Below are 27,416 nucleotides of genomic sequence, written 5' to 3'. Positions count from 1 at the left end.
TAGATGTTACTACACTAGAATAAACTCTTGCACCACATGTCTAACAAACATGCCTATATAATTCACATCAGTGTCCTGTTGGGGTCAATTGTTCCCTGAGCTCGTTCCTGTTCGCTGTGGCAACGTCTGCATGGTTAGCTAATGGAAATCTGATTAGCAAAGTTTCCTGTTTGACAGGGTTGAGAGAAGAGTTGAACTAGCTGCTAGGTAAAGGTAAGAATTGCTAAAAATATTTTTGAAGGAATATTTATGGTCAATATTCACTAACTACATCACATGCACCTCGGGGGAATGAACTTTTTACATAATCTGTCATGTTTGAATGTCAGCTGTTTGTTGAGAGTATACTTCAACAGGAGAAGGATGTGGGTGTTGGAGAAAAACAACTCAGTTCAATTGGGGATGAGCTGTGTGATTGGTGTCATGGGACTGCAGTTAGTGCGGTGGTCCGATGAACCTTCCAAAAGAAGTTTGAGGAGGGATGATATGACTCGGGACTCAACAATGAAATGTTTGTCTGAACATAGACCATTTAAATCATGTGCTGTTTTCCTCCTGTCACATTAAAACTCCCGTGTGGTTGTTTTGCCAACGACTAGCAGGCAGTTGGGCTATAACAGCATTACATGCACGCTGGACCTGGAAAGCAAGGAAAACCAGATAACTTTACACACAGATGTTAATTCTTAATGGTAATGGAATATTTAATGTGTAGTGTCTGTTTTAAAGTTCTGCTCCTCTGTGAAGATATTTATACAGCCTCGAGGCATGTTGGAGCCAGTTAATGGAGTTATAAGTGGTGCCACAGAGACATTATTGGAAACTCATAACCATATGTGGTCTTGCATGTATTGCATTACATCTCATCTTGTATTGTACAAGCAGAGTTTGTTTAGTCTCCTTTTGGTCATGAACCTGAAATGCCGCCTCTGCTGCTTTAATTCAATCATGAAGCTTAACACAAGCTTAATACTGTGTCCTCAAACATACTTTGGACTTGACTCATCAACTGGTCACCATATTCATGGTGTTATTATAGCACCCTGCATAAAAGCCTATTTTGTGGTGGCCTGCTGAGAGCAGAGGCTAATGTGCCTAATTATGTCTGAAATTATCAGAGTCGGAGGATGTGCTTGTTCATTTTGCTGACCAGTGTGTACTGCAAATATGTCAGAGTGAAAGATACTGTGGCTTCAAAGTTTTCATCAGCCAAGGGGCTCAGAGATACCCGTGTGCTCAGTGGGTGAGGGGTATATTCTATTTTGTAGCTATCAAAATTGAGTGGATTAACCGTCCCGGCACTAAAGCATCAGGGAAGTGAGGGGAAATACTAGAGGGCAATTCTTCATCAACATCAGGAATGTGCTCTGCTGTTTAGCTGTGTGCAGCAGGTGTTGGCAGCAAGTAGGCATCCCAAGTGTTGACAGGTGCATGAAGTCTGATGCATGTGATTGAGGATAAAATTGGAATTTAAGTTTTTTTTAATTAGACTTTTTATGGGACTGTTATCTAAGGTCAAATGGGGACTGTTAAACATAAAAATGTACTTGCATGAGTTTATGTATGCATGTAAATCACCTCTTGGCCTCATCTAGGCCAACCAATGCAAGGCAAAGATCTATAATTCATTTATAGTCTTATTTGTGCATTAATCCAGTAAACATGACTAAATTCTGTGTGCATGCTTTATCAGTCCAAAGACACAGGGCTGTTTGCTAATCCAAGTGAATGTCAGATAATCAATGAAGTTCCCCAGCATCCCAGAAACCCCTGTGCTCTAAAGAGGTCCAACCCTGCCAGAGACTCCCAGATGGTTTAACAAGTTCAGTTCATTAAAAACAAAATGATCCAAGCCCTCCCTTCCAAACTCTAGAACACAGAGAGAAAACGTGGGATGGGATAAGCAGCGGCTTATTTCCCTTCGACAGCTGTCAGCTCATCAGCCATCCACTCCCTCTTCAGACACACAGCCATTAACTGATCGACTGTCTGTTAGGTGGAATTAAGAGAGTTTAGAACTCCAGCGGGGGTTGTTGCATTGATGCAGTTACATGGCAGGTAAACGTGGGAGCTCAGCAGCAGATGATGTGGTTTTACTGCGTCCATTTATATCCTAAAGGTCAAATTTTATAAGCAGCTATTTTACTGAAGCTGGACACAGACTCGCTCCACAGCCTGAGTATAACTAAATTAGAGGCTTAACTTTTAATATAAGTGTCTGTTCCATGTAATTACTCTGCCGTTTGCTGCATATTTGGAGTATATTAAAATGTCAAGACTTTGCTGAATGTTCCAGCAGGGATCAAAAACATAATCAATGTTTTTTTCATAAACCTTTACCGTCCTGAATAAAAATGTTTCCTGCAACAGTTTTTCATCAGAATTTCTGGCACAGAAACATTAGAAAAAGCATAATATAATAAGATGTGATGCATTTGCTTTGAACAAGTATTTAGTGTGTTAAGAGTGCAAGACATAACATTTGACTGTTGTAGGGTTGTTGGTTAAACTGTAATTGTAAAGCATAGAAGATTAAATCACAAATGTCTTTTTAAAGTAGATATTTTTTTTCCAGTAGTTTTTCCATCTTAATAATTGTAACAAAATCTCAGTCTGTCACACTTAAAATCTGAAGGTGAGGGATTCTGATGCAGAATTTGTCTTGAGCTGACCACTCATCGTTTCATTTACGTTTCAACACCTTTTTTCTTACTCATCCAGCTTCCTTTTGGTCTGGTTTTCTTGTTGAAACGACCCAGAGCCATAACAGTTTAGACTAACCAGTCAGTAATGGTGTCTACTTTTGTCTGTGTTAGAGTACCTTTTTATCTATTTTTTTTTATTTATTTACTTTTTTTTATCTCAACTCAATTTTGCCTCAAGGAAAAAAAAAAAAAAAACCTTTCTTGATATGTCATTTTGCAGTTTCTCAGTTTTAAGTGAACTCTTTGAAGAAGTGGAGCTTGAAAAACGTCTCTCACACTGGCTCAGGTGCATAATCATGGAGTCCTCAACAGTCTGCCTGATCTGAGTGTATTTATTGGCTTGTTTCTTGGGGTGTGAGCTTGAGTTTCAGAGGATATGACTGGTCTTGCGTAAGCTCTTGTACTCACTCTGGTTTTCTTGTTTTGCATGCGTCATCATCACACTCTGCTGGCTGCCTTCCTTGGCCTAAGTAGGTTGTCAATAAATGATTTCTGCCTTTCTTCCTCACAGGGTATGTTCTTGGGTGACTGTTTGTGCATACTCATAAGAGAAGTTAGTTTGTCATATAGATCTTTAGACATTTAGACTTCGTTTAACCATGCACATAATCCAATTTATCCCTAAATGTTGTTGACATTTTATGGGATCTTTCTCATTGATTTATCTTCTTGAGCAAAACCACTATATTATATTCTTTTTGAGGAAATGACTGCCCTCCCAGGCAGGGAAAACATCCAAATCATTGCATATAAGGCCAATCCATCAGGTATACCGTCATCCTACACTGCCAAAAGAAGGCCTCACAAGCAATTGCAATTCACAAAGCAAACACAAGCAGACTCTCCCCCACGTCCATCAGTTTATGGCACTGTGATCATTGCTTGACCTCATTGCTAAGTGCAGTTTCTCCCCTGCATTTCAAATGAGGCGGACCATTCTCACTACTGATAACAGTTCACGTCTCTGTTGACTTAATTTTCTGGTCCTGCTTAAAACTATGTGGCCCAAGTCTTCTTGCCAGGTGACACGGTGCATAAACTTGGGAGGGCTTATGAGAAGCCCTGCAGAGGACACGTTGCCCTCAGTAAGTTGGCTTGGAGTGCAGATCATCGCAGCTTGAAGTTAATTTTGACAAATTCCTCTTCCATCCATCTTTTACTATTAACTTTCATACATGATCTCAGTCTTGTGCACAGTGTGTAGAGCTGACCCACACAGACTGTCATCTCCAACTATTCTCAGAGCTCTTTCGTCAATGTATTAAGATGCTAGTATGAATTCATGCAGGTAGAGGAAGTTACAACATATTTTAAGTAAAGCTGCTGTCACTTTCTTCCACTTGGTTCATTATGTGTTTCTGTGATGTCAAAATGATATGGGCTCTCTTTGCCTCTTCTGTTGACAAAATAGGATTTCAGTAAGATCACAACTATTGTTCTTGGTCTAATTGTAACACAATGAAGGATTCGCTTCCTGGTATCAGACTCTTTCTTATCCAGTTATTTCTTACAATCTGAAAATATGGGATTACATATGGAACGGCACTCAAAATACCTGTAGTTAAGTTGAATGCTGTGTACTCTGTAGTCTTTTTTTTTTGTAAAAGAAACAGTGGTGTTGGATAACACCTGCTAAACTGCTGAACTTTTCATCAGCCGTAGTTAAAATCCTTCACCTCAGTTAACGTGCTTCTGTCAGTTTTATTTAGAATTTAAAACGATGAGACTTGAAGCAACATGTTATAAAGTAACATTTCAACCTACCAAGAGCAATGAAAAAATTAAACCTAAAAAAACGCCTGGAGTGGCTGTGATGAACTCATGGATCCTGGGATGTGATTCAATGACTTCCAGGGTTAGGGCTGGGTACTGAGCTCAGTACTTTAAAGATTACTTCCTTAAATATGTCGGCACTTCAGAGCCCAGATTCACATTAATTTTAGTTCTTGAGAACCCATCTGGTTTATGTTGGAGAGGTTGTAAGACTCTAGCTCTAATTCCATCAGGGCAATGCAGGGTTTCCCATTTGAGGCTACCACATTAAATATTTGCTTGTAACAAACTGATTTTGTTTTTGTAGCTACCCACTCTGTTTTCCATCATCTTCTGATATTCTTCCAAATGGACTAAATCTACACCGTGCTGCGCTCTTTTTCTCCCCGCTGAACACAAACTCCTCCTCTGATCCTTTTCCCCTGCAGCCTCGTCACACTGTTAACGCATTACTTTGTTATTGCAGAGAGAAAAACAATAATGCATCAGACAAAATACCAGTAGGAAATACAGTTACTGGTACAGATAATTTCAAATGAGAACGATATCCATACCTAGATGTTGTGCACGTCGGTATATTTGACACCGGGGTTCACAGTAACTAATGCAGCACGTGTAACAGTACTATATCCTTTACTTTTTAAACAAAGACAACTCCACTTGTGTGTTCTGTCTTCACTTGTGCATTCTGGCTCTGATAGAGATTCAGTTAAAACATTTAGATTGAATTTTAATTCTTCTCTATTTATGCATGCTGTCGCTGAATTTCTAAAGTGATTATTGTGAGTTACTGAGAGCTGTTGTTGATCTAAGTGCTCACTATGTGTGAATGCATTATAGTATTAAGGAGCGACAATTAAAATAAATGCACTGTAGAAATGTTATTTTTCCCAACCACTGTGTCTTTGGAATGGATCCATGCAGCAGCTGCTGATACAGAACTTATTTGTGCACATTCCTAACATGAAGGTACATGACCTGTTGCTTTCAATGGGTGTCCATTTTAACCACCTTATCCCTTTGTTGCTCATTCAGTCTGCATGCAACAATGTTGTGCTCTGCATCCTTGCAGCTATACTGCTACACTGCTCCAGAAAATGCCTGGCCAGCCTTATTCTCTGGTGGTATGGAATGATGAATTGATGCTCATTCTCCTTTAACCTTGTATATTTCAGGCAAATAGACTTATTATGTTTTAGGCCCTCTATGTGGCTCTTCTTCCGATTTGTTGAACCTTAAGGAATGCTACTGGTGAATTGTAAAAAGTATTTAAGCACAAAAATTCACTCATTTGATTCCAAGATTATCTTATTGTTGATTTAAAAGATTATATACTGTAAATATACATATGGAGACCCCCAACCTCACTTATTAACACTGTCACCAGGATAGTGTCATGAAAGGTAGAACAAGCTGTTGCAACTGTGCCGTGTCAGCTGTGACAGACATAGGTGGGCGGGTGATGTGGCAGGTGTCCCGGTGGTCAAGGCACCAGTGGCCTGCCTCCCCTGCTGGCTGCCTCCCTCCTTGTGTCTGCGTCTCCCCCTGACTCCATCTGCCCCTTTTTTTTTTTTAAATGTCTGTTTGCTCTCTCTTCACAGTGGTTCGGCAGCTACTCAATCACATCGCCGCATTGACATGAGGCAGTGCATGCTAATAAGAGTTTTACCTGCCATCTTTCTTTATTGCTGCCGTCATTGCACTTTAACATATTTGCTGCAGCTTAATTAAGAAAATTATCCAAAAACATCAGCACAATATGGATAAGCTGAGACTAATCCAGTTGATTCATTCTATGTCATGTGGATAACACTGTGGAGTCTGAGATGTACAGTTCTAACCCTCATAACCTTTTGTCTCATTTTAAGGTAGGTTGGGTGAGTCTGCTGTGGGCCATGTGTTTCTGGTGAGGTTTCATCTTCTATCAAAATGAGGCTGATGCCTGGATCGCCTCGACCCATCCTGCCGGCCCTCCTGGCTCTCACCTTAGTCGTCTTTTTACCTCGGCTGTCCTCTGGAGCCACACCATTCCCACAAGACCTGGAACCAATCAGCATCGTTGGCAGGGAATGTAAGTTTTACATCTGTTGTGTTGCCATGGTGATTCTTGTTGCAGGTGTACATGTTTAACAAGAATTAGGGGCACAAAGGACCGATATCTCATCACTGGGGAACTTTGTGAGGTGCATGTTTAAGGCCATTTTTGCAGAAAGTATGTTTGTAGAGATCAATTCTGCTGCTGGAATATTTTTATAGCATTTATATGTTGAGTTCTTGTAAAAATGTCAGTTTTATTTTGCAAAATCATGCATGAAAACACAAGGTGAAGACAGAGCTTGGGTGCAACATAATTTGCAACTTTGCAGTAAATAAAGTTGGTTGATTGGATTGTTTGGGCTTGTGTGAAAGCTGTCAATGCAACTGCAGTAATCAGAATAAGACTTTGTTTTTCTGTTATTACTTGTAGTACTGAATACAAATCACAATCTGTCAAATTAATTACTGGTTACTTTCTCATCTTTGCATCTTGCAGAGCAAACATCTGGACCAGACGCAGTTTAGAAAAAAAAACAACAAGAGAAATGTTGAAAAAAATGAATTTATTCATTAATTCTTTTCTATATTCAAACACATTTTTTGGAAACAAAACTTTAGGAAAACTCAGTTTAGGATGACTATGTTTAAAACGGGGTTTTTTTGGCTTGCCACATCAGTTAGTATGCAGTTATATGTATGGATTGACCTGGTTTCCTATGCAGATATCCCATTTGTTTGCAACAGTAGCTGTATTGAGAAAACAAATGTGTCAGAATGTGTCACTGCTACATAATCTAACACAGAAGCTGCTGCCACTTTTGGACAAGACCTGATCGGCCCTCTAGTTGGCTGAACTACTTTGAAAATTAAGTAGTTGTTGCTGCAGAGAGGCAAGAACATGTCTCTGTTGTCTTTAAGTGAGCTGCATCACCCACATATTGAGGGACAGACAATTATAAGGAGACCATCTGAGACAAGTGATTCAGAAAATAATGGGAACTTGTACCATGTCTGGTTACCTGTCACTGCTGAATTTGTATTGTTCTGGTTGCGTTTTTTTTTTTGTTTTTTTTTAAAGAACAATGAAGTGGAAAACTCTTTAAAAATATCCATTTACATGTGAACAAGGCCCAAGAGGTGCTGAATGAGCTTTATTGCTCTAATAGTCTTAATTGACTGCACCTATGAAAATGTGATTAAAAGACTAAAAGGTATCACTCCTGAGACTTTCTCAGGGTTTTCAGTCTCCATTTTTTATATCAGCCCATGAGCCAGGTTGGAACACGGACATGACCCCATGACCTCTCCCACAACAACCAGTATATTAGAACAACATGGTATGAACCACATGATTCTAAACAAAACAAGGTCCTCTGCACAAATTTTAGCCAAGCTGAATAACTGGATTATTTTTTCATCATGCGATACAATGACTCATAAAGAACTATAAATGAGGCAGGTTAAATCCATTTGAAAACGGTGGCAAGTTTTCCAAAGTGCCTGGAACTAATCTATTTCCTGCCTGTTTTCACTTTCCTTGTAATCCTTTACTGGAGTTAAAATCTGAATTTTCTTGTTGCAATTCCAGTCGGTGTAATTTAATACTAAATTGTTACTGAGTACCACAACAAAATGAAAACTTGAAATAAGGTTTTGACTGAAGACTTTGACACCTCTGACACAATGCCTCACCAGACTCCCCAAAGGGCCCATCAGTGGTGAGGTCTATAGGTGAGGCCTTGGCTACTAACTAAAATGACCCATAATTGATTTAAGAGGTGGCAGAGACCATGGCCCACACACTATAATTGATCTATCTGGAGGAGAGTAACGCAACCATTAGCAGAAATAGCTGTGCTAATAGTGCTATATGTGGACCTCCATTCCGGGTTTAATGAGAGCAATTTGTCACCACTGGTTCTAGCAGGTGACAACGTGGAGCAAGGTCCCTCACAACTCTGACACATCCATTATGAATCGTAGTACTTTGTCAGAACAAAGTCAATGAAATTGGACCTCCTTCTGAAAAAGGATCAAATAACTCGGTTTCCATGCAATTTGCCAGATAAAGGGCATTATGCTAACCACGTTCAACTTCTTCTTCTATTTTACATAATTTCTTATACAAAAGTCTTTGAATTAAATTCTGAGCATGCATATGCTGTGTTCCATATTTTAATGATTGCTGTTGGACACTTCTGCTGTAGAAGACCAAGAACCGTATCAAATGATTGACTGTTATTTGGTGTTTTCACCCCAAAACCCTTTGAATTTGGAGGATGTATTATGTTCCACATCATCTATTTTGCAGTATTAGAAAACAACTAATTGATTTTGTACAATGAACAGATCCCTAATGGTGCTGGAAACCGTGAAGCATGTAGTTTAAGTGTTCCCTTTACAGACTGATTATCATGTCGCTTTTTGTTGTTGCTTTAACATTTACATAATGGGCTGCACAGATGTAGGTATCGTCTTTATGCTGTCATTGAAGATAAAGTGAAATTCATGGAGTTTTACTGCTTATGATGTGGTAGAGCACTTTACAATGATTTACAGTAGAATAAGATGGGATTTTACTACTCTGGAACATAATCGTTGTTTCATCAAATGTCTTGTCTGTTGTCTCACCCAAAAAAAAACTAAAGATGAAGCTAGCAAATATCCTACTTTAATGAGTTAATAATTTTTATTGGTAGTATTATTTTTTTTCTGATGGACTGAAGGCTTAATTGCTACAAATGTATTAGATTGAAGGAAAAGTTCAGCAATGCTGCTCAATACCAGTGTTGTTTGGGGTTCGTTTTCATTGGGATCTAAGTCTGCGACCCAGTGGTAAACTGAACGCAGCAAGTGAGTGAACAGTGGGCACCATCACATGCTCCTTACTTTTGCCCCAAGCGGGGATCCAGCTGCCTCTGAACGATATGCGATGTGAAGTTGCCGAAGAGTAATTAGAAATGCTCATTTGCCAGGGGCAGGACAGCAGGGCGGCCCTTAGAGCCAGTGGGAGTCCTTGCACCCGACAGCACAGCAAGGTCCAGCACTCAGCCAGACATTAGGCATTTAAATCTTTAAACAGTCAATTTGAGACGAGTAGTTAAGGGAGCAAACTGCTCCCTGTAGAGGGGACTAATTTCAGATTGTGGGGAATTTCTACTGAGGATTGCGTGTTCTGCAGCCGCCCAGGTTAGATGAGAGGCTGGAGGGCACTTAATATAGTACTTCAGAGGCCTTGAGCTCTATTGCCCTAAGCTGAATCTTTGCTGGAATAAAACAAAAAATGGAAAGCTGTAGATGAAGTCTCTTACGTGCGAGATGGTCTGTTGTCATTATTGAAGCAAGCACGTTTTATCATCAAGCCTTTTTCTATTATTATTATTTCAGTCATCATTATTATTATTATTATACTTGCATTTTGAAGGCATATCAGTGTTCTGATTTGCTGTCATTTTGCCATTTACAGCCTAGACATCACCATAAATTTGCATTGAAAACTGCAAATCTTCTACAATGTAGCATAGAGCTTATGTATCACCTTTACTGATTTCTGGAGCTCACTAATTTCAACACATCATGGATCATTTTTCATCCACGAGCATAGGATTTTCAGTTGTATCATCATTCAGTCGTATCCTTTGTTTTCTTCATTTTTTTTTTAAAAGGATTTTAAGGCTTATTTTGCAATGTGCAGCTATTCAAATAGCTTTTCTGATAACTCTTAAGTGAACTTTTGTGACCTCAAACAGATAATTGCTAATTGAATGTGGGCTGACCCAGACACTGTCCTCTGAAATGCTTTGTTTTGTTTTTTTTACCTTGTCCCCACTTGGCACGCTCCCCAGACATGTCTGTTCAGAAGTGTTTACTGGGAGTCATTTTATTTAAATCAGATTGACTTCTGTGACACGACTGCCTAATTTGCAACTTGGTATGCAGTCTTTTTTAACCACCTCCACAAGAGCACATTAGCATATGGTATATGCACTCATTTTTGAGCACAATAGACCAGATTGTAACCTTCTGGATAGTGTTTTGTCAATTGCAAATAATTCTGTGGATAAATGTTCTGCTATTGTTGTACAGCTGCAATTGTATGATTGTTAAACCAACAAACAGATGTTTTTTAAAGGATGTGATATGACAACAAAGCAAGGAAAAGGCTTGCTTTCAGTTGGGTGTTTTTTTTTCACCTCAGAGAATAGTCAAAGTTGAGCTCTTTCTCTGTATCAAAATAAAGGTTTAAACAAAACGGGAAAGTTATCTTAGTGTCTTGACATGTAAACTAAGTTGAGATGTTGTTAGATCCCTTATCTTTTGGTATTTTGTGTACTTTAAATATTTTCTACTTTTCTTTATCTTTTGACCCCATGCAGCCTCGTATCTCTACCCCAGCTTCCAGGGACTCATGTCAGACAATGACACTGTCCGCCTGGGTTTGGACTTCCAGAGGATGCTGAGGATCAACCACATGCTCTACATCGCAGCCCGGTCAGTCACTGCTGCTCACCTGCTAACTTGATATTACAAAAGATGATGTTGCTCTGTTTACTTGTTTGTTTTGTTTTTTCTTCATTACTACTTTGTGCAAAGTGACTGAGTCAAGACTGATAATTGTACACATTTACATACACACCAGTAACCTCTAAATTGTTGCACAGATGCTTCAGTCAATCATGTTTTTGCTGCTACTTAATGTTCTTACTGTCTGATTATTAGTTATATCATACATATAGCATATATATATATATATATATATATATATATATATATATATATATATATATATATATATATTATGCTTGATTCTAAACAATGCAGGCTCTTATTTGCCTTGTATTACACATTTACCATGTTAGCAGGAATATAAGAAATAAAAATGGTCAAAATGTGCAACAGGAAATTCAACACAAGCAAACTGAAGATGACTGCCACCAAAAAAAAAGCTAAACAAACATCTTTTTATTTTCATTTCCTTTGGGCAACAATGATAATCATAAGAAACAATTATTGTACATTTTTTTAAACCAATGTTTGGAGTCTCCCTTAATTAGAAAATTATCAAAATTGGGGTAAAAAGATGACATACGGTATACTTTACATACCTAAACTGAGTGGTAGAGACAGCCTAGGCAGGGTTACTTCCAAAAAATTTTAATAAGATTAAGTATAGTCATGGAAAAATGTGTTCTACCAAACAGTAAAGCGGGACATTAAAGGGTTAAGTCAGATGCCTGAGAACGAACCTTTAGCTTCTAACATATTTGAGACGAAACCACCTCACTAAACTGCTTTCATGTTTGCAGTTTAAGCTGAACTGCTGAAGTTTTGCATCTCTTTGCCTAATTGCACATGCTCCCCTCTCGATCAAGATGTCGAAGGGTAATTATCTAAAAAGTACAATGTTGCACCTCCTCTGCCTACTTTAGCTGTGCAAAATAAGTTCTGCAGTTTTTGGCTCTGTCCCAAACTGCAGCTTTCCCTCTGCCAAGAACTCTGTCCAAAACGTATGGGTAAAAGGTATGAGTCCTAATGTACGTAAAGTGGCTTGATATTTTCCACAGTTACGTTCAAAGTGCATGCCTCACTTCACAAAGTGATTCATATGGGTTTTTGTCAATAGTTGGGGAAACTTTTGTGAGGTCCTAAAGCCAATAAATCTTTCCCGTTAATCCAGCTTCCAGGCATGTTGTTGAACAGCTGCGATCAATAGTGTCGAGTGAAATCAAAGTTTTTTTTTCTTTTGGTTTGGTGGAATTATTAGATCAGAGTCTTATGGAGGTCTGTATTCAAGTTCGTATTTAAAAAGCATCAAGGCCTAAGAAAAAGATGTGGATACGTGTCGATTGCCCTGCTAATGTTTTTACTCTTTTTCTGCAGGGACCATGTGTTTGCAATCAATCTCGCCACTTCATCTGAGCAGATAATCCCACAACAGGTAGGAAAATCTATTTGCGCTGGCATTCAGGTACCATGTGTTTCAAAACTGTATGTTTTGGTTTATCATAAATCCTCTACTTTATGCATGTGAAATTGATTTCAGATACTAGACAATGACGGCGGTCTGTTGATTTCCTTGAAACAAAAGCTTCTCTCCATGATGACTTCACTCTTAGACTTTGACATTTAGGGATTTGATCCTTTTAATTAATCAGAATCTTATGTATATAATCTACAAGTTGCAAGCCTTACTTGCCCATTTCTTGTTATAAAGTTAAATATGTTTATGTTTATGCATTTAGCAGACGCTTTTATCCAAAGCGGCTTACAGATCGGCAGATAGGGTAAGGGGGTCTTGCCTAAGGACCCCTACTGGAGACAGTACCTTTCATGCAGGGGATTTGAACCCAGATTTCCCACATGAAAGATGGCAATCATAACACTACACTATCCAGATATGTTTTGGGATTCTGTGGTCATTAAATATTCAGTGAACAGAAGTCTTCTTATTTAGGTTATAGTGTATTTTTCTTCATTAGTGACTGACTGGATGTATTCCACCTATACTAATGACTCTATACCAATTTTAAATAAGGGTTTAATGCAACCCAGTGCTCTCTATATGGTTTTTTGTCTCTTTTTTCTGGACTGCACTGTGTTTATACAGAAAGAAATCTCTTGTAGTGTTTTTATCTCATTATTTTCCTTCCTACCCTTTGCCTGCCTTTTCACTCAAGTGTTAAGCAATTTCTCCTCAGACATATATCCTCCACAAGTGGAGCAGTGCTCTTGTTGTTTGAAGTGCCATGCTCCCTTCTATCTGAATCTCATTTGTTAAACACGATTGTTCTTAAATAAAAGCCCTCTGTGGTCTGGACTTTTGTTTGCTTGTATGTAGATTAGCACCGAACACAGATATTCAGTCTGATAAGGCCACCACTCCATGTCAAGGAGATCTAAGCTATTGATTTGGGTGTTGACTGTGGCACACAGAAATGGGAACTTTTAAGTACTACAGTGTTCAATTGTAATATAAGAACCTAAATATTGAATGTTTGAAGTGTTTTTCCATCTATTCTCTCAAGCGTCTCTTGCCTCCAGTATGACTGAGTGGAAGATTATTAAGACTGTTGCCATATTCTTCTTTTCAATCTGCTTTTCCTGCTATCCGTCTGAGTTTGATCATTACTGTGTGACTGACTCATATCACCAGAAAATGGTGTTTCCTTCTCATCACAGATCCATTCCATCATGCGGGCACCCATTCACATCCTCTCCTTCACTGATCTCCCCAAGCCTGGGGGCCATAATTATTAGTAGACTTAATCGAGCATAGACAAGGCAAGACCTATTACTCCTGCTGAACTGTGTCAGCTCTTCACAAAGTTCACAAGAGGTGTTCCACCCAAGAAAATTGGGCTAGTAGAGTTATTGTGAAATTCTGTGTTTTATGTAAAATATGTCAGCCAGTCATTAGATGCAGTTCACATCAAGGGGTGAAAGTTGACATGATTTAAAAAAGATCGACCAATTAAAAGAGAGGAACTAAATTTATTCATGTACAAAAGTTGGCTTGATAAAATGTCACCATTTTTCTTATGATTTCTTATTCAGCCTTGCTTTATACTGCTCTTCTTCCTGATTTAACTGCTGGACTGAACGCTATAAGACGAGATTGAAAACCAGCTCTGAGAGAAAGAAAAATGATGAGTCTGTTGGATTAGTTATACATTTTCCCTACTATACTTTCTTGCATGTAATGCATTGAACTTGGACTTTTTCTTGGCTTTCATTGTTTTTTGAAGACACAGGGACGAATGTAAGTTATTTCCACGGAGAAGAGTTAATTAACTGAACAGCTGTACACGAACTGCACAAAGGGAGACTCAAGCAAATAATTGCAAATAAGCCCATAACCCTAAAACTGTTTCAGTACTTACAAGAAACCAAACATGGGTTGTCTCAGAATGAATGTGCAGGTGTATGTGGAAAAAAAAAAAATGAAATAAAAATCTCCCAACCCTCAGACTTCAAGACTAGATATGCCTGCTAGTGCTTTGAGGCCATTCCAATATATCCCATCATGTCACTGAATGAGGCATCAAGCTCCTGTCTGCTCTTATATTGTTGTGAGATGCTGATGGAAAGAAGCTGAACTGAAACAGACGTATACATAACTGCCAATGGTCCCAGTGGCATGAATGAGCTCTGGGAAAATTTTGTCCATGAATTAGTTAACATTTGATAGGGGCACATTTATCAGCTGGCAAAGCTTGTTAAGTTGATGGATCTTTTTCTATAACAGCCTACCGGGCATCTCACAGTGATACCAAAAGTGTCTTGTTGTCATGTATGTAGAGTGAGGGCAGGTTTTTCGGCCAGTAGGTTAATTGGGGCTTTGTACTACTTTGTTTCCCTGTGTGTGGATCCACACATACTTTAAAGAGTGATTTTATCTCTGAGGAGCCACAGTGTTTGGCTGCCCGCTGATGAGACGCACCGGCGCCGGAGGCTTCCCTGATATTTCTGTTTATTTGTTTTTCTCTGCAACAGTTTTATTGGAATTAATGAGGTTTTTATATCACAGCTGTCTCGTAATAACACTTGAATGACTGGAAGCAACCGAAGCAGGAATGTGTGAGTGACAGTTGGCTGTCTTTTCATTTTCAGAAACTGACTTGGAAGACGAAGGATGTGGAGAAGTGCACCGTGAGGGGGAAAAACAGCGTGAGTCTAATCTTCCAGAGAAATGCACATCTTCAGCTTTCTGTTTTCGCTCTTGGCTTTACTTCTTCTGCTCTCTGCTTTTGACCATGTTTTTGTGTGCCGCACTGTGAAGTTTTGCAATAGGATAAAGTTGTGCATGAGTAGCTTATGAGAATCACTATTTGGCATCAGTCATCTCTCCAGAGTGACAATGATATCACAAGAGTCAACCTGGGATCAGTAATGTTTGGAGGTTGAAGAAATTGAATGTTTGCATCAGCCAGAAAAACGCACCGTCTACCTGCTGCAAGTCCTGCTTTGATTATGTTGTTGCTGTGCCGGGAGCCAGCATGGATCTGCTCCCTGATGTACAATAACACTGAGCTGTTTCCCTGCTGACAGGATGAATGTTACAACTACATCAAAGTGCTGGTGCCACGGAATGACGAGACTCTGTTCGCCTGCGGCACCAATGCCTTTAACCCCACCTGCCGTAACTATAAGGTGAGTTACTCCACTGCAGTGCACTGACTTCAATTACACATAAGCGATCGCATTGGAGATATTATGCGAGGCAGCATATGTGGCCATGTCCTTGCATGCTCCTTCAGTTTTACCTATACATTGGATTCTTCAACTGGAAATAATACACTTGGGTCACATTAGCACCAGTCTGGCTTTTTCTGAAAGTGTGGTCATTTCCTATATTCCACACATGCACTGGTCCCAGACAGAACATGTTTAACAGATGAGGGAAAAGGAAAATGCTCCATGAAGTTCCAGTTTTACACATTCAGCTTCAGGAAACCTGTGGCATGATATGGTTTTAAGGTAATTATTAATACATGCAACTAAAATTATTTGTTTTAATGAAACATCACATAAAGCTACATTTTTGGAAACATTTAAGATAGTTTTATTTATTGTACACAGTACAATGTGCAGTGAACTGCTACCAGTAAAAAAAAAAAAAAAGAATGTAAATTAAATATGAATAATACAAGAACCCTATCACAATAGTCACACACAATTTAAAATGTCTCCGTTTAAAGTCAGTGTATAAAAAAAAAAAAAAAGAATGAATGAATGAATAAATGTATAAGGTATCTAACATGTACAGTATTAACAGACAGAAAGTGACATAGTCCAGTTTAACACTCACTGTTGAGCAGACGGATGGCCGGGTGGAAGAAGCTTTTCCTCATCCTCTCAGTGTTGGTTCTTAGGCTGCGGAACCGACGGCCTGAAGGCAGCAGGGAGAGGAGTGAGTGTCCGGGGTGGTGGGGCTGCCTGAGGATGTTCTCAGCTCTCGACCTGCATCGTTTGATGTAAATGTCTTGCAGGTCGGGTAGGGTTGTTCTGTCCCTACTTTTAAGGGCTAGACAAGGTGTTTACGCATAACAATGTTGTTTTATAGTAATATGATGGTACCATTTGAATGGTAAACCCCTCAGAACAATATTCTGTGTAAATAACTATCAAGAAACAAGTAAAATTAATAAAACTAATTAAATTAATTTAGAAAATTTAAATTTAAATTTAAAAAGTGCACATACTGTAGCTCCATCCTGAGTATTCCTCACACCAGCCAATATGCTGAAACATCCTGACAGTCTGCTAGACCTGTACAAAAGATGAAGCAAGCTTAACAGACATCAGCTGTAAAAATAACACTCACAAACACAACCATTAAGCTAGTTCGTACCACGGTATACACAGCATTTGTCAGCTATATAGAAATGCCTGTCAGACAGCACTTCAGTTTGTCTTTTCGGTGATAATAGAATCAACAGCTGTGAGCTCAAACTGCAGGAAAAAATGACATAATACATCTACAGGGACACAGAAGAATTCTGGCACAAAAGCCAGATGCAGCATTTATGAAGGAAACAGTTCTCACATGTTAAGATCAAATGTAATATACTTGGTGACTTAAATAAGATGTATTCACTATGAGGCACCAGATGTTATTTAATGAAAGACACATGAAACAGCCTTTCAGGTGCGAGCAGCTGATCAACGGCCAGCACACACTGTTCACTGAGGCTGTGTTTTATTATATGGTCAGCTGTTTTTTTTTTGTTTTTTTTTTTGTTTTTTTTATTAAACAAAAAAATAAAAAATTATATTGGTGGAATTATCTGTTGGCTCAGCAAGACATGGAGAGAAACACAGAATACACTGCTGGAAGCCTCTTTCACACCTCTGATACAACAAAGTTGAGGGAGGAAATGGAAAGAGAAGAGGAAAGCAGGAAGTGGGAATACGACTCCCACTTCCCACTACAAGTCCTCTGCTGCACTTTTTCGTTTTTCTGTTGTTCCAGAGATGGATAATAGTGCTGTTGGTTAAGTGAAAACTCTCCACTTTAGTTTTGCATTGTCCTAACCAAAGGACGTCTCGTCCTTTACTTAAAATCCTGCAGTATGAGGTATGTCGAATACAACCCGACATGACGCCATGGTGGAGGCTCAGAAGTGACATCACAGGTTTGGACTGTCGTTCACTACAGGCTGAGGGACTACAAGTCCTACAGCACAGATAGTAAATCTAACAATGCAGGGGAGTCTGAAATCCAATGAGCAACAAAATGACTAAACAACTAACGGGCTTACCTAAGATCTAAAAAAGGTGGATTAAGAGGTCAGAGGGGGGAAAACCAGGGGGTTTCCAGAGTGTTCTACAGTGTTGTTTTATTGATGTCTTGGGTGGCAGAGTTGTGTTGTAGAATTAAGAAATGGAAAATAATTTAATCTAGAAAATGGTTAAATAACCTTATCGTGTGCTTTATTTAATGTGCTCTTCTTAATTTAAAGGTAATTAATTTGTGAAATTCTCATTTCATCAACTTAAAGCTTTTAGACACAATATAGTAAAATAGGTTTAAGATATGTTGGTGGATATATCTGTCGACATTGTCAACATTTTATTCACATTTGCCCCCCAACAATCCATCACACACCCAATGTCTGCAGATGTAGTAAAGTTTACTAAAGTTACACTCCCTCTATTCCTCCGGACATTCATCTTCTATATTAATCTCTATATAGCAAGCAGCAGTCATCTTTTAAATTTTCATAATTAAAAAATAAAGCCGAAGACTATGTAACGGCAAATGAAGGGACATTTGTTCCTGGGTTTTCCCTTAAGATGACACAGCTATAAGTACAGCTGTCATGGAATGAAGGTTTCTGTGTTCATATTATTGACTCCAACATTTCTCTGATAGATGTGCTCTAATACATTTCTACAGCAAGTATACAGCAAAGCCCCATGCACAGACCTTGGTTTACAGTACACTGCATGCCTAATTACGTGAACCAGGTCACATGCAATCCTATATTACCTTACAGAATGTAATAAATGAAATGGCACTTTCAAATAAAAAAACTAATGGAAAACATTATGTACATACTATATAAGAAGATGTTACAAGTAAAAAAAACAATGCGTGTAAGATTGTACTGTGCAACTGAGATTACATATCATGTATGCCATAAAATGAGCAAACTATTAATTATTTAGAATAAAAAGGTCACTAATGTTTACTTAAATTCTGATGATACAGTAGGGGTCCTGAGACTAGTGTAACACGGCTCCTATGGAGCGGATCTTTTGTACTGAAGTCTTTTTCTTCTCTGTAACCCAAGTTTTATGGTTTGCAAATATAAAGAAAAAAAAAAACTTTAAACTATTTAGATGATTGTTGCTTTTACAATAACACCATTTGTACCTGCTTCTCAGAGCCAAAAGTCAACTGTTTCTTGGTTTGATCTGATTCTCAGGCTAGCCTGGGGGCGTAAAAACTAAACTGAGCATCTCCACAGAATAACATTACCTAAACACTCTCTAGAATAAAGCTGTGTGTTTAAATGTGGAGAAGGTCCTGCAGAGAAGTTGATATAAAATACCTAAAAAAGAAAAAAAAACAGCATTCTGACCTACATTCAAACATTATCATCTTCCTGCCACACGCTCGCTTTAGTAAAGGGCGACTGAGTTTTACGAAAACATTCTCTTTACCTGGAACCCTCCAACTGTGGCCTGCACCCCTCATCTCTTTCCCTCGTCCGGAAAGTAGAACAAGGGTTGACTATTCTGACAGATGGGGAAAGTGGGAGGAAATGTAAATCATATCAAGGACTCTGTCTTCTGGAGTCCACAAAAAAGAAAAAAAAAATTTGTGGACAGTGAAGGATTGAGTCAGAGGCATGTGTTTTTTAAGGACATGAATGGATGCCCAGCCATGAATAGGCAGTTTCACTGACCAGGCTGCTGAGACAGCTGCTCTTTAGACGGCAGAGAGGCTGTCGTCAATGTGCATTTATCATGTAACAAAATCTGAAAGCATTAAATATGTTTCTCTTCGTTTGTGCAGTGGGTAAAAATCCAGGTATTTAAAATCCAAGCGTGTTTAGATTGTCTTCATTTTCACTTTGAATGAAAAGTTTTAGTTACCCAAACTTTTGATTTTAGCAGCTCTGTTTAAGTGTCAACATTACATGCATTATCTTTGTATTAGATGAAGTAATAATTTGTCATTTCAGTCAGCTAACAGAGTAACAACAGAGAACAACGACACAGAAGGTGTATCAGTTGAATGTGACATGAAGCAAGCTTTGTGTTAATGGACTCTTAATGTGCTATATGTGCACATTTTTGTCACCTTATTGCTGCAAAGGGTGTCAAAGCTGCTCAGCATGCATTCAGCCCTCATCACACACTCACATACGCATATCTACAAATACAGTGTGCGGTTTCACGCATTGTCGTTTCTGAGGTTTACAACCTTGTTAACAGCAGGTTGGAAAATAGCAGCTTAATATATGCGGCTGAGAGATAAACTGTCCTGTCTGCCTGAACAGCAGGACCTTCGCACACATCTTTTATGGAAATGACCCACATATAATGCATCAAATAAAGCTATCTTTATGGTGCATGCATTGCCATTCATTATTACACATTTATTTGGTACTTCTGCTTTAACCTCTCTGCTCATATATAAGACTTTTGGTGTAAGAGACTGATTGATTTTTGCCATCGGAGCAACAGCCACCAAGCAGTAAAACTGTGTTTTACAACTGTCAGTTTTAATATCCCGTTATTGTACTGGGTGAGAATTGTGACTTGTATATGGCCTTACAAAGCATTCTTTTGTTGCTGCCTTCTTACTGACCTAGATGTCGACACTGGAGCAGGAGGGGGAGGAGGTGGTGGGGCAGGCTCGATGTCCCTTCGAGTCTCGTCAGTCCAATGTGGGCCTTTTTGCAGGTGAGTAGTTGTAGAGGCTGTCCTCTAAAGTGAAGCGTCCCAGGTTCAACTCCCACAACTGCGGATCTGTGTCGTTGAGCCTTTATTGTACAGGTCAAGCTGGTGGTAATACACGTCTTATTGTTCGTTAAATTCAAACTGACTGACTATAAAGTCTGAACTGGTAAAACAGTCTCTGTGCCTGTCAGACTGTAAAGTACATTTGCTTATTCACATTTGATCAATTTGCCTGCGTAGCATCTCCAGGAGTTGTATCAGTGCATCAGAAGCTGGTGTCATGCATGACTGGATGAAACTTGATAGATGAATGAAGCGAGAACTCATGTGAAAATGCAGTATTCCTGAATTTATCCATGGAATTAGAGGTGTGACCACAATGCACAAAAATAAAGGTTCTTTTTTTTCCAAAATGTAACCCAATAAATCATAATTATGTTCACTTCACATGAAATTTAATCAGCAGATGTTTGAAACCTGATTCAATCACTGGAGCTGCATTAAATTGTGTTCAGTTTACACATTTTAACATTTTAGTGCTTTATCTTAGAAGAATAATGTAAAAAATTTGACATTACCTCATAATATTCATGTAATTATGAGTGTTTATTGTAGACATGATATTAATTGATTCCAATTTATGCCAGAAGAAGACACATTTAGTCTTCTTATCCACTTAATCATTTACAAATTAGGTAATTGGTATGTAAAGTAACCATGGTTTCCAATGGATTGAGATGAAAATATTAATAAAACAGCATGTTGATTACTATGATTACAAGTACATAGTTACAAGTTCATGTGGGTTGGGCTTTGCACTAAAATCCAAATGTCTAAAACAGAATTTAAGCCTAGATTGTTAAAGGGATCAAATCAGAAGTTTACTTTTTGTTGATTCTGGCCGTCGTTAGGATTTACAGTTTCTTTACTAATGATAGAAGAGAAGCAAGATGATACACTGTGAACACACTGAGGTCAAGTTCAGGGAAGAGAAGCTTTGCCAGGTTTCCACTGACATTTATGTGAGGTTCACATAGAGTACTATTAAAACTGGCATCTTCTCATACAGCTGTTCTCCTCAACCTGTTTTTAGAGAGCAATAAAAGACATCTGTTACCAAAATAGACACTAGGAGAAGTGGGTAATCATTGGGAATTGTGATATGTCACAATGCATCTCAACTGTCCCTTTTTTTTTTTTTTTCTCTCCCCCAGGTGGTGACTTCTACTCCGCCACCATGACCGACTTCTTGGCCAGTGATGCAGTAATTTACAGAAGTCTTGGAGAAAGTAGTCCTGTTCTACGCACAGTCAAGTATGACTCCAAATGGCTGCGAGGTAAGGATGTTGAGATTTAGTTGCTATATTAGCGTTAAGTTATGAGGTCATTGCTGTAGAGTTGTGGAAATGAAAGATTCTCATATTTTGTTTGGGCTCTGATGGCTGGTTCCATGTTCCAGGACTTCCAGGTCTAAAAAATATGAAAAATTCCTTCTACAACCGTAACAAAACGCTTATCACATTTTGCACAAACAGTGTCAAGCTTGTCTTTGTTTACTGTTCAGCCACGCTTGATTAAAATGAGTTCTTGGACATAAAACTGTCTGATGTCAGTGTTTTCAATGGTTGAATCTGTAAATTGTATCTGTAACAGTCAGTTGACAGAGAAAGAAACATCAGTTTCAAAGTGCTTGTATTTCCAAGTGAAACATCTGATCGCTTCACATCTGTTCCATTTGTCAATTACTTATGGAATTCAAGACTGACTGAAAAACACCATGTTTTTCATCTTCTTCCATCCCTCTTGTTGAGCCAGGTGGGAAGTATTGCTTCTAGCGATGGAGAATTAGTCTTTCTGTTTGGAAATGTTTGGTTATTATCGCCGTATGTGTTGCTGATTTATTCTCTAATTAATTGGTTCATCTGTATGATTATGCATAATATTTTGAGCACATTATTAGTTCGCAGAAGGGGAAGATATTTTGTGCAAATTGCTTCTGAAATGAAGGGAATATACAGCATTTAGATTATTTTACACTTGTTCCCAGACCAAGAAATGAGTGTTTCTCATTCCAGACTAGTGGCAGCCTGCTGCAGTAACTCTCGATATATTGTTTTGTTCTTTCCCTAATGCTTCTATCTGTGGAGAAAATCTTTAAATTTTTTTCTATGCTGGTTTGGATGCTGGGCTTCTAGGAGGTGCTGCTGAAATGTGGAATTTGTATGGTATTTTAGGCACTTTTATATCTGCTATCATGCGTAACCATGCCAACGGGAAAGTTGTTTGCATCTGTGAGCAGTTGATTAAAATTTCCAAAGCTCAAGTAACACCTTGAATAAGACCCCTAATCCAGATGTGTAGAAGAGATGTCAAGAATCCAGAGTAGGAAGCAAAAAAAGCGAAGTTAAGAGAAAGCTTTAACAATGTCTTTCCTCTATCAATTATGGGAGATGTGAGATCTCTGGCAAATAAAATCAACAACATCTTTCTGCTTGGTTTTCAGATTATACAGGCAGACAGAGACTGTAGACAGAAGCAGCAGTAAAGGAGGAGATATTGTGGTGCTAGTTAACGGAGGGTGTAATCCTCGGCTTGTCACTGTGAAGGTGCATGTCTGCACCTCGGATTTTGAACTGTTGGCTGTCGGTTTGTGTCCGTGGTGTCTACTGACGGAGTTCACCTGTATTACTTGCCGAGCCTGTGTGTGAGACACCATCAGCTAAATTGTTGCCAAGCTCCAACAACAACATCCCAATCTATTCATGGCAACCTCTGTAATGTTCTACCACGCCTTCCTCTCTGCTACACTTCAACTTTCCCAAAGTTTCATAACTTGTTTTTATTCTACTCTAACAATGACATATCTATAGCAATAATTTTTGCTGCAGCAATATAATTTCCCTTCAGGGATTAATAAAGTACCTCTGAGCTGAACTGAACAACATTAAGCCAAAACTAATGCACTCATACACACAGCTCTGGGTAATACTCCTGGATTCTGTGGAAACTAATTGAGAGATTTAGAATCTGCAATGATCATTTTAGAGGCTGCATTTTACTTTTAGATTATATTACATTGTAGAGTTTAGAATTTTATTTTTACCACCCATTTAAATCGAAGAGATAAGCCATCTGTCTATATTCACGTGTGATTCATCAGCACAACACCCTCCTCGAGCACATTATTACATTAAAGCTACCAAATGGTTTTAACAAAAGTGAGAGAAATCATTATTTTATCTTTTTTTAATGTAATTTTAGTTTTTTGACTAATTTTAGTTGGATAGTTATGTTAATCTGGAATATAATTGATTAAAAGATTTCAAAGAAATAAAATTGATGAGTAAACCTCGGTATCATTAAGATTTTAGAAATCTACGGCATCCTTAAACTTAAATTTCTGCTTTTTTATAGTTGGGCTGATTATCACGTTCTCGTTCTGACTACTAATCCAGGACCATCTGTTGTTGCACTGTTTCAAACCAGTGAATGTCTGAGTGTTTATCCTTATTTTGTGTCCCAAACAGGGACAAGTCTTTTCTCTTTTTGCCCTGGTGTTTACCAGCTCCACTCACTGCCTGATCGTGATGTTTTTTTCATAAAGTACTGCAAAAACACATAACTGCCAGTGTGTTTATGAAGTTTTTTTTTTCTTTTTCTGTAGAACCCCATTTCCTCCATGCTATTGAGTACGGGAACTATGTGTACTTTTTCTTCAGTGAAATTGCAGTGGAGTACACCACTCTCGGCAAGGTGAGAGAGTCAACCCTTTCCTTTCTAAGTGGAATAAACTCGCAACAACAGAATCGCTTGTAACTGAAACCTTTCTCTTAGCTGTTATTCAGTATTTCGGGTGTTGGTTTATTCAGCATTTGTCAGCTGTTAAGTATTTTTACTTGTCTCCCTTAGGTGGTTTTCTCCAGAGTCGCACGTGTTTGTAAGAATGACAACGGGGGTTCCCCAAGGGTGCTGGAACGATACTGGACGTCATTCCTCAAAGCCCGGCTGAACTGCTCCGTGCCTGGCGATTCCTTCTTTTACTTTGATGTTCTGCAGTCACTGACGAATGTCCTGCAGATCAACCACCGGCCAGCTGTACTTGGAGTCTTCACCACACAGGCCAACAGGTTGGATGATTTTTACCTGTGCTCACATGCAGTGGCGTGCACAGCGACCTCACCACTGTAGAGGGCACTTTAGCACGCGTTTTGGCTCCCAAAAGGGCACTTTAGCATACATTTTTCAACAATTGGGCCACAACTGGTAAACTATATGTAAAGTCATGCTATAAACCAGTTTATGTTGACTGAGGTCTACAATGTTCATTGCAGCAGAAAATTGTCCCTTTTCCCCAGAACAGCCAGTGTTACTGCACAGCAGCAGTTGCTCAAGAACAACCATCAGTAGTAAACGTGTTGTCTACTGTGTTAAAGGGAGTTTCTCTCAACTACTCATTTACATCTTCAGTTATGTCAAACTTCAGTGCCTTTGATGCATCTGTTGAAACCTCACTGTGCAAAGATGGTTATTCAAAGGGTTCTGATCACTTTTTTGGTTACTCTAGAACATAGTGACACGAGGAGATGAAAGTTACTGTTATTTTTTTCCTTGAATGCAATGCAAACATCATTGTTTCATTTTGTATGTATAAAATTAAACTTTTGTTTCTGAATGACTGCAGGTTTATAATGTAGGTTTTTCACATTTGATCCATTTTGCATGTTTGTATATAGATTCTGTTGGTAAGAAATAATATTTATGAATATTGACCAACTTTTTCTGAGTATGCATCAGTCGTATGTAGGTCAAAGTTTTGTTAAGGTCAAAAGAAGCTGAATGTATGTATTAAGTTATGTAGAAAATAAAGAACAACTGCACATTTATTCTAGGAATAATACGATTCTATTTTGTAACTAGCACTGTAAACAATAACAAAGTTCAAAATTTATAAAAGAACAGTAAAAAGAAATTAAAAGTTTTTCCAGGCTCTGATAAGATGGTAAATTCCAGACTTTCATTACAATCTCTTCTACTTTGTGGCCTTATGAACAGCATCACTGGCTCTGCAGTTTGTGCTTTCTACATGGACGACATAGAGAAGGCTTTCAACGGCAAATTCAAAGAGCAGAGGAACAGCGAGTCAGCATGGACACCTGTTCCAGAGGAACAAGTCCCAAAGCCAAGGTGAAAGATGCATCTTTAAATAGCAAACTGTCACTTTCCAACAGCATGTTTTTCTGCCTCTGTCAAAAGAGTTTTTTTTGCAGCTGCTGTTATTATTCTGCACAGACGTCTCTGAACAAAAAAAAAGAAGAAACCAAAACAGGCAGTCACATAATACACCTGTTTTCCCTCCTGCTAGTCCCTAAAAACAAACAGCTGCTAGTGTTTTTACATCTGTGCCTGTCTAATCGGATTCATACATGATGAGTTTTTTTTTTTTTTCTTTCTTTCTTTGCTGTTCGTACAGACCGGGCAGCTGTGCCGGCGAGGGCTCTGCAGCCACATACAAGTCCTCCACCACCTTCCCTGATGAGACCCTGACTTTCATCAAATCGTATCCACTTATGGACGAGTCTGTCCCCTCAGTCAACGACAGACCATACTTCACTCGCACAACCAGCAGGTAGATAATTTGCTGTCATCTACTGGACGGTGGAAAAACTGGTAGAGGCGACTTTGTCTTGCTGGGCAAAAAGACCACAGTGACAGGGAGACAGGATCTTAAATGTGTCCCTGAGGGGGCAAAAAATAGCAACAACGACAGAATAACTCCACTATGTGGGTCAGTCACTTTGTTAAACTGTGTCAGTCCTTAGTCCTTCACCTGCTGACCCTGTCCAACCAATAATATGGGAAAATCTTCCAAGAATACCCCTTTAGCGTCTCTCAGTACCCACTTAAACTTAATTAGCTGAGTATTTCTTAAGTGTACTCATTCACATGTCAATGGAAAAATGATAAATTATGTCTTATATTTGGCTAAAGGTTTTTTGGGCACTAGTGGCCTTTATTTGACAGTGGGTAGACAAAGAGAGTGGGACATGCAGCAAGACATGCAGCAAAGAGCCCCACGCTGGGACTCAAACCTGTGCCAGCTGCATCAATTGAAATACAGCCTCTGTTCATGGGACACCTGCTCAACCACTTGAGCTATGCAACGCTTGAATTAAAGTGTCTTAAATGTGCAGTCATTTGAGAAATTATTTTCCTCGTGCTGTTACTGAAGATGAAGACTTCATTGTCTTGTTTTGTTTGGTCAACAGTCCAAAATCCCAATATCCTTTACTTTTCAATCTGTTATACACTATAAACTGTAAAATCTTATATAGGCTTGTTTGTACTATCTTAACTACGTCTTACAAAGCAAAGTAGGGACAGTCAGTCAAGTTGTAGCAGCTTTGCAAAGACTGTTGACAGAAGTAGGATGTATCCATCTCCTGCATTTTGGGTAAATTTGTAAAATATGGCAAAAACCTGGCTTAGCTTTGTCATTATGTACGATTGTGTGTAGGTTCATGAGATAAATGTGGATTTAATGTGGAGTCTTAAACATTCCAAGATGTTGAAAACTTTCCATCAAAACTGTCAACCATGTTCTAAGTCCTAAGAATTACTTGTATATTCAACTTTCATCTACAGTAATTTATTATTATTGACAAAGTCTATTTGATGAGGCTAAAATCTCATAAGCAGTTTTTCTTTTCTGAGCATACTGAATAATTGTTTCAGAAATCCTGGTAGTTCCAAAGTGTTCATCAACTTAGTCTTCAAATTCTGTACATCATAAATCATTAAAACACAGTGTACCTTTTGCTGAACCTTCTTGCAGGTTCAAGTTAAAACCGTAACCATTAATTGGGGTTGTCCTGTTCAGACCGTGGCGCTTATTAAACAGGCCTGCAAGAGAAAATGTCAGGGTCATTTCTTTAATGGGTCCTATGCATTTACTTTCTCTGGCAACATAATGCAGCAGCAGTGTTTTCA

At 38.7% G+C, this 27,416-nt stretch overlaps 2 protein-coding genes across 8 annotated transcripts in view; one reads left to right on the top strand and one right to left on the bottom strand.

Moving 5' to 3' along the window:
- Positions 1–27,416, bottom strand: part of tnfaip8l2b (tumor necrosis factor, alpha-induced protein 8-like 2b) — a 354,084-nt gene that overhangs the window by 262,369 nt on the left and 64,299 nt on the right. The gene's annotated exons all lie outside the window — the stretch shown is intronic.
- sema6cb (semaphorin 6Cb) overlaps positions 1–27,416 on the top strand; it is a 139,332-nt gene that overhangs the window by 71,167 nt on the left and 40,749 nt on the right. For all 7 annotated transcript variants that reach the window (XM_072393699.1, XM_072393698.1, XM_072393703.1 and 4 more), the window contains 11 exons: positions 6,347–6,549; positions 10,892–11,006; positions 12,396–12,453; positions 15,126–15,182; positions 15,564–15,665; positions 20,342–20,432; positions 21,644–21,766; positions 24,094–24,182; positions 24,339–24,556; positions 25,482–25,613; positions 25,900–26,055. In XM_072393699.1, the coding sequence (XP_072249800.1) occupies positions 6,408–6,549; positions 10,892–11,006; positions 12,396–12,453; positions 15,126–15,182; positions 15,564–15,665; positions 20,342–20,432; positions 21,644–21,766; positions 24,094–24,182; positions 24,339–24,556; positions 25,482–25,613; positions 25,900–26,055 (1,283 nt within the window). In that variant the 5' untranslated portion in view covers positions 6,347–6,407. The remainder of the gene's footprint in view (positions 1–6,346; positions 6,550–10,891; positions 11,007–12,395; positions 12,454–15,125; positions 15,183–15,563; positions 15,666–20,341; positions 20,433–21,643; positions 21,767–24,093; positions 24,183–24,338; positions 24,557–25,481; positions 25,614–25,899; positions 26,056–27,416) is intronic.

The sequence above is a fragment of the Leuresthes tenuis genome, unplaced genomic scaffold (genome assembly GCF_036924035.1).
Source record: "Leuresthes tenuis unplaced genomic scaffold, fLeuTen1.0.hap1 SCAF_10, whole genome shotgun sequence".
NCBI lineage: Eukaryota > Metazoa > Chordata > Actinopteri > Atheriniformes > Atherinopsidae > Leuresthes > Leuresthes tenuis.
The sequence above is the reverse complement of the archived record's forward strand: the minus strand, read 5'-3'. Positions and strand labels throughout refer to the sequence as shown.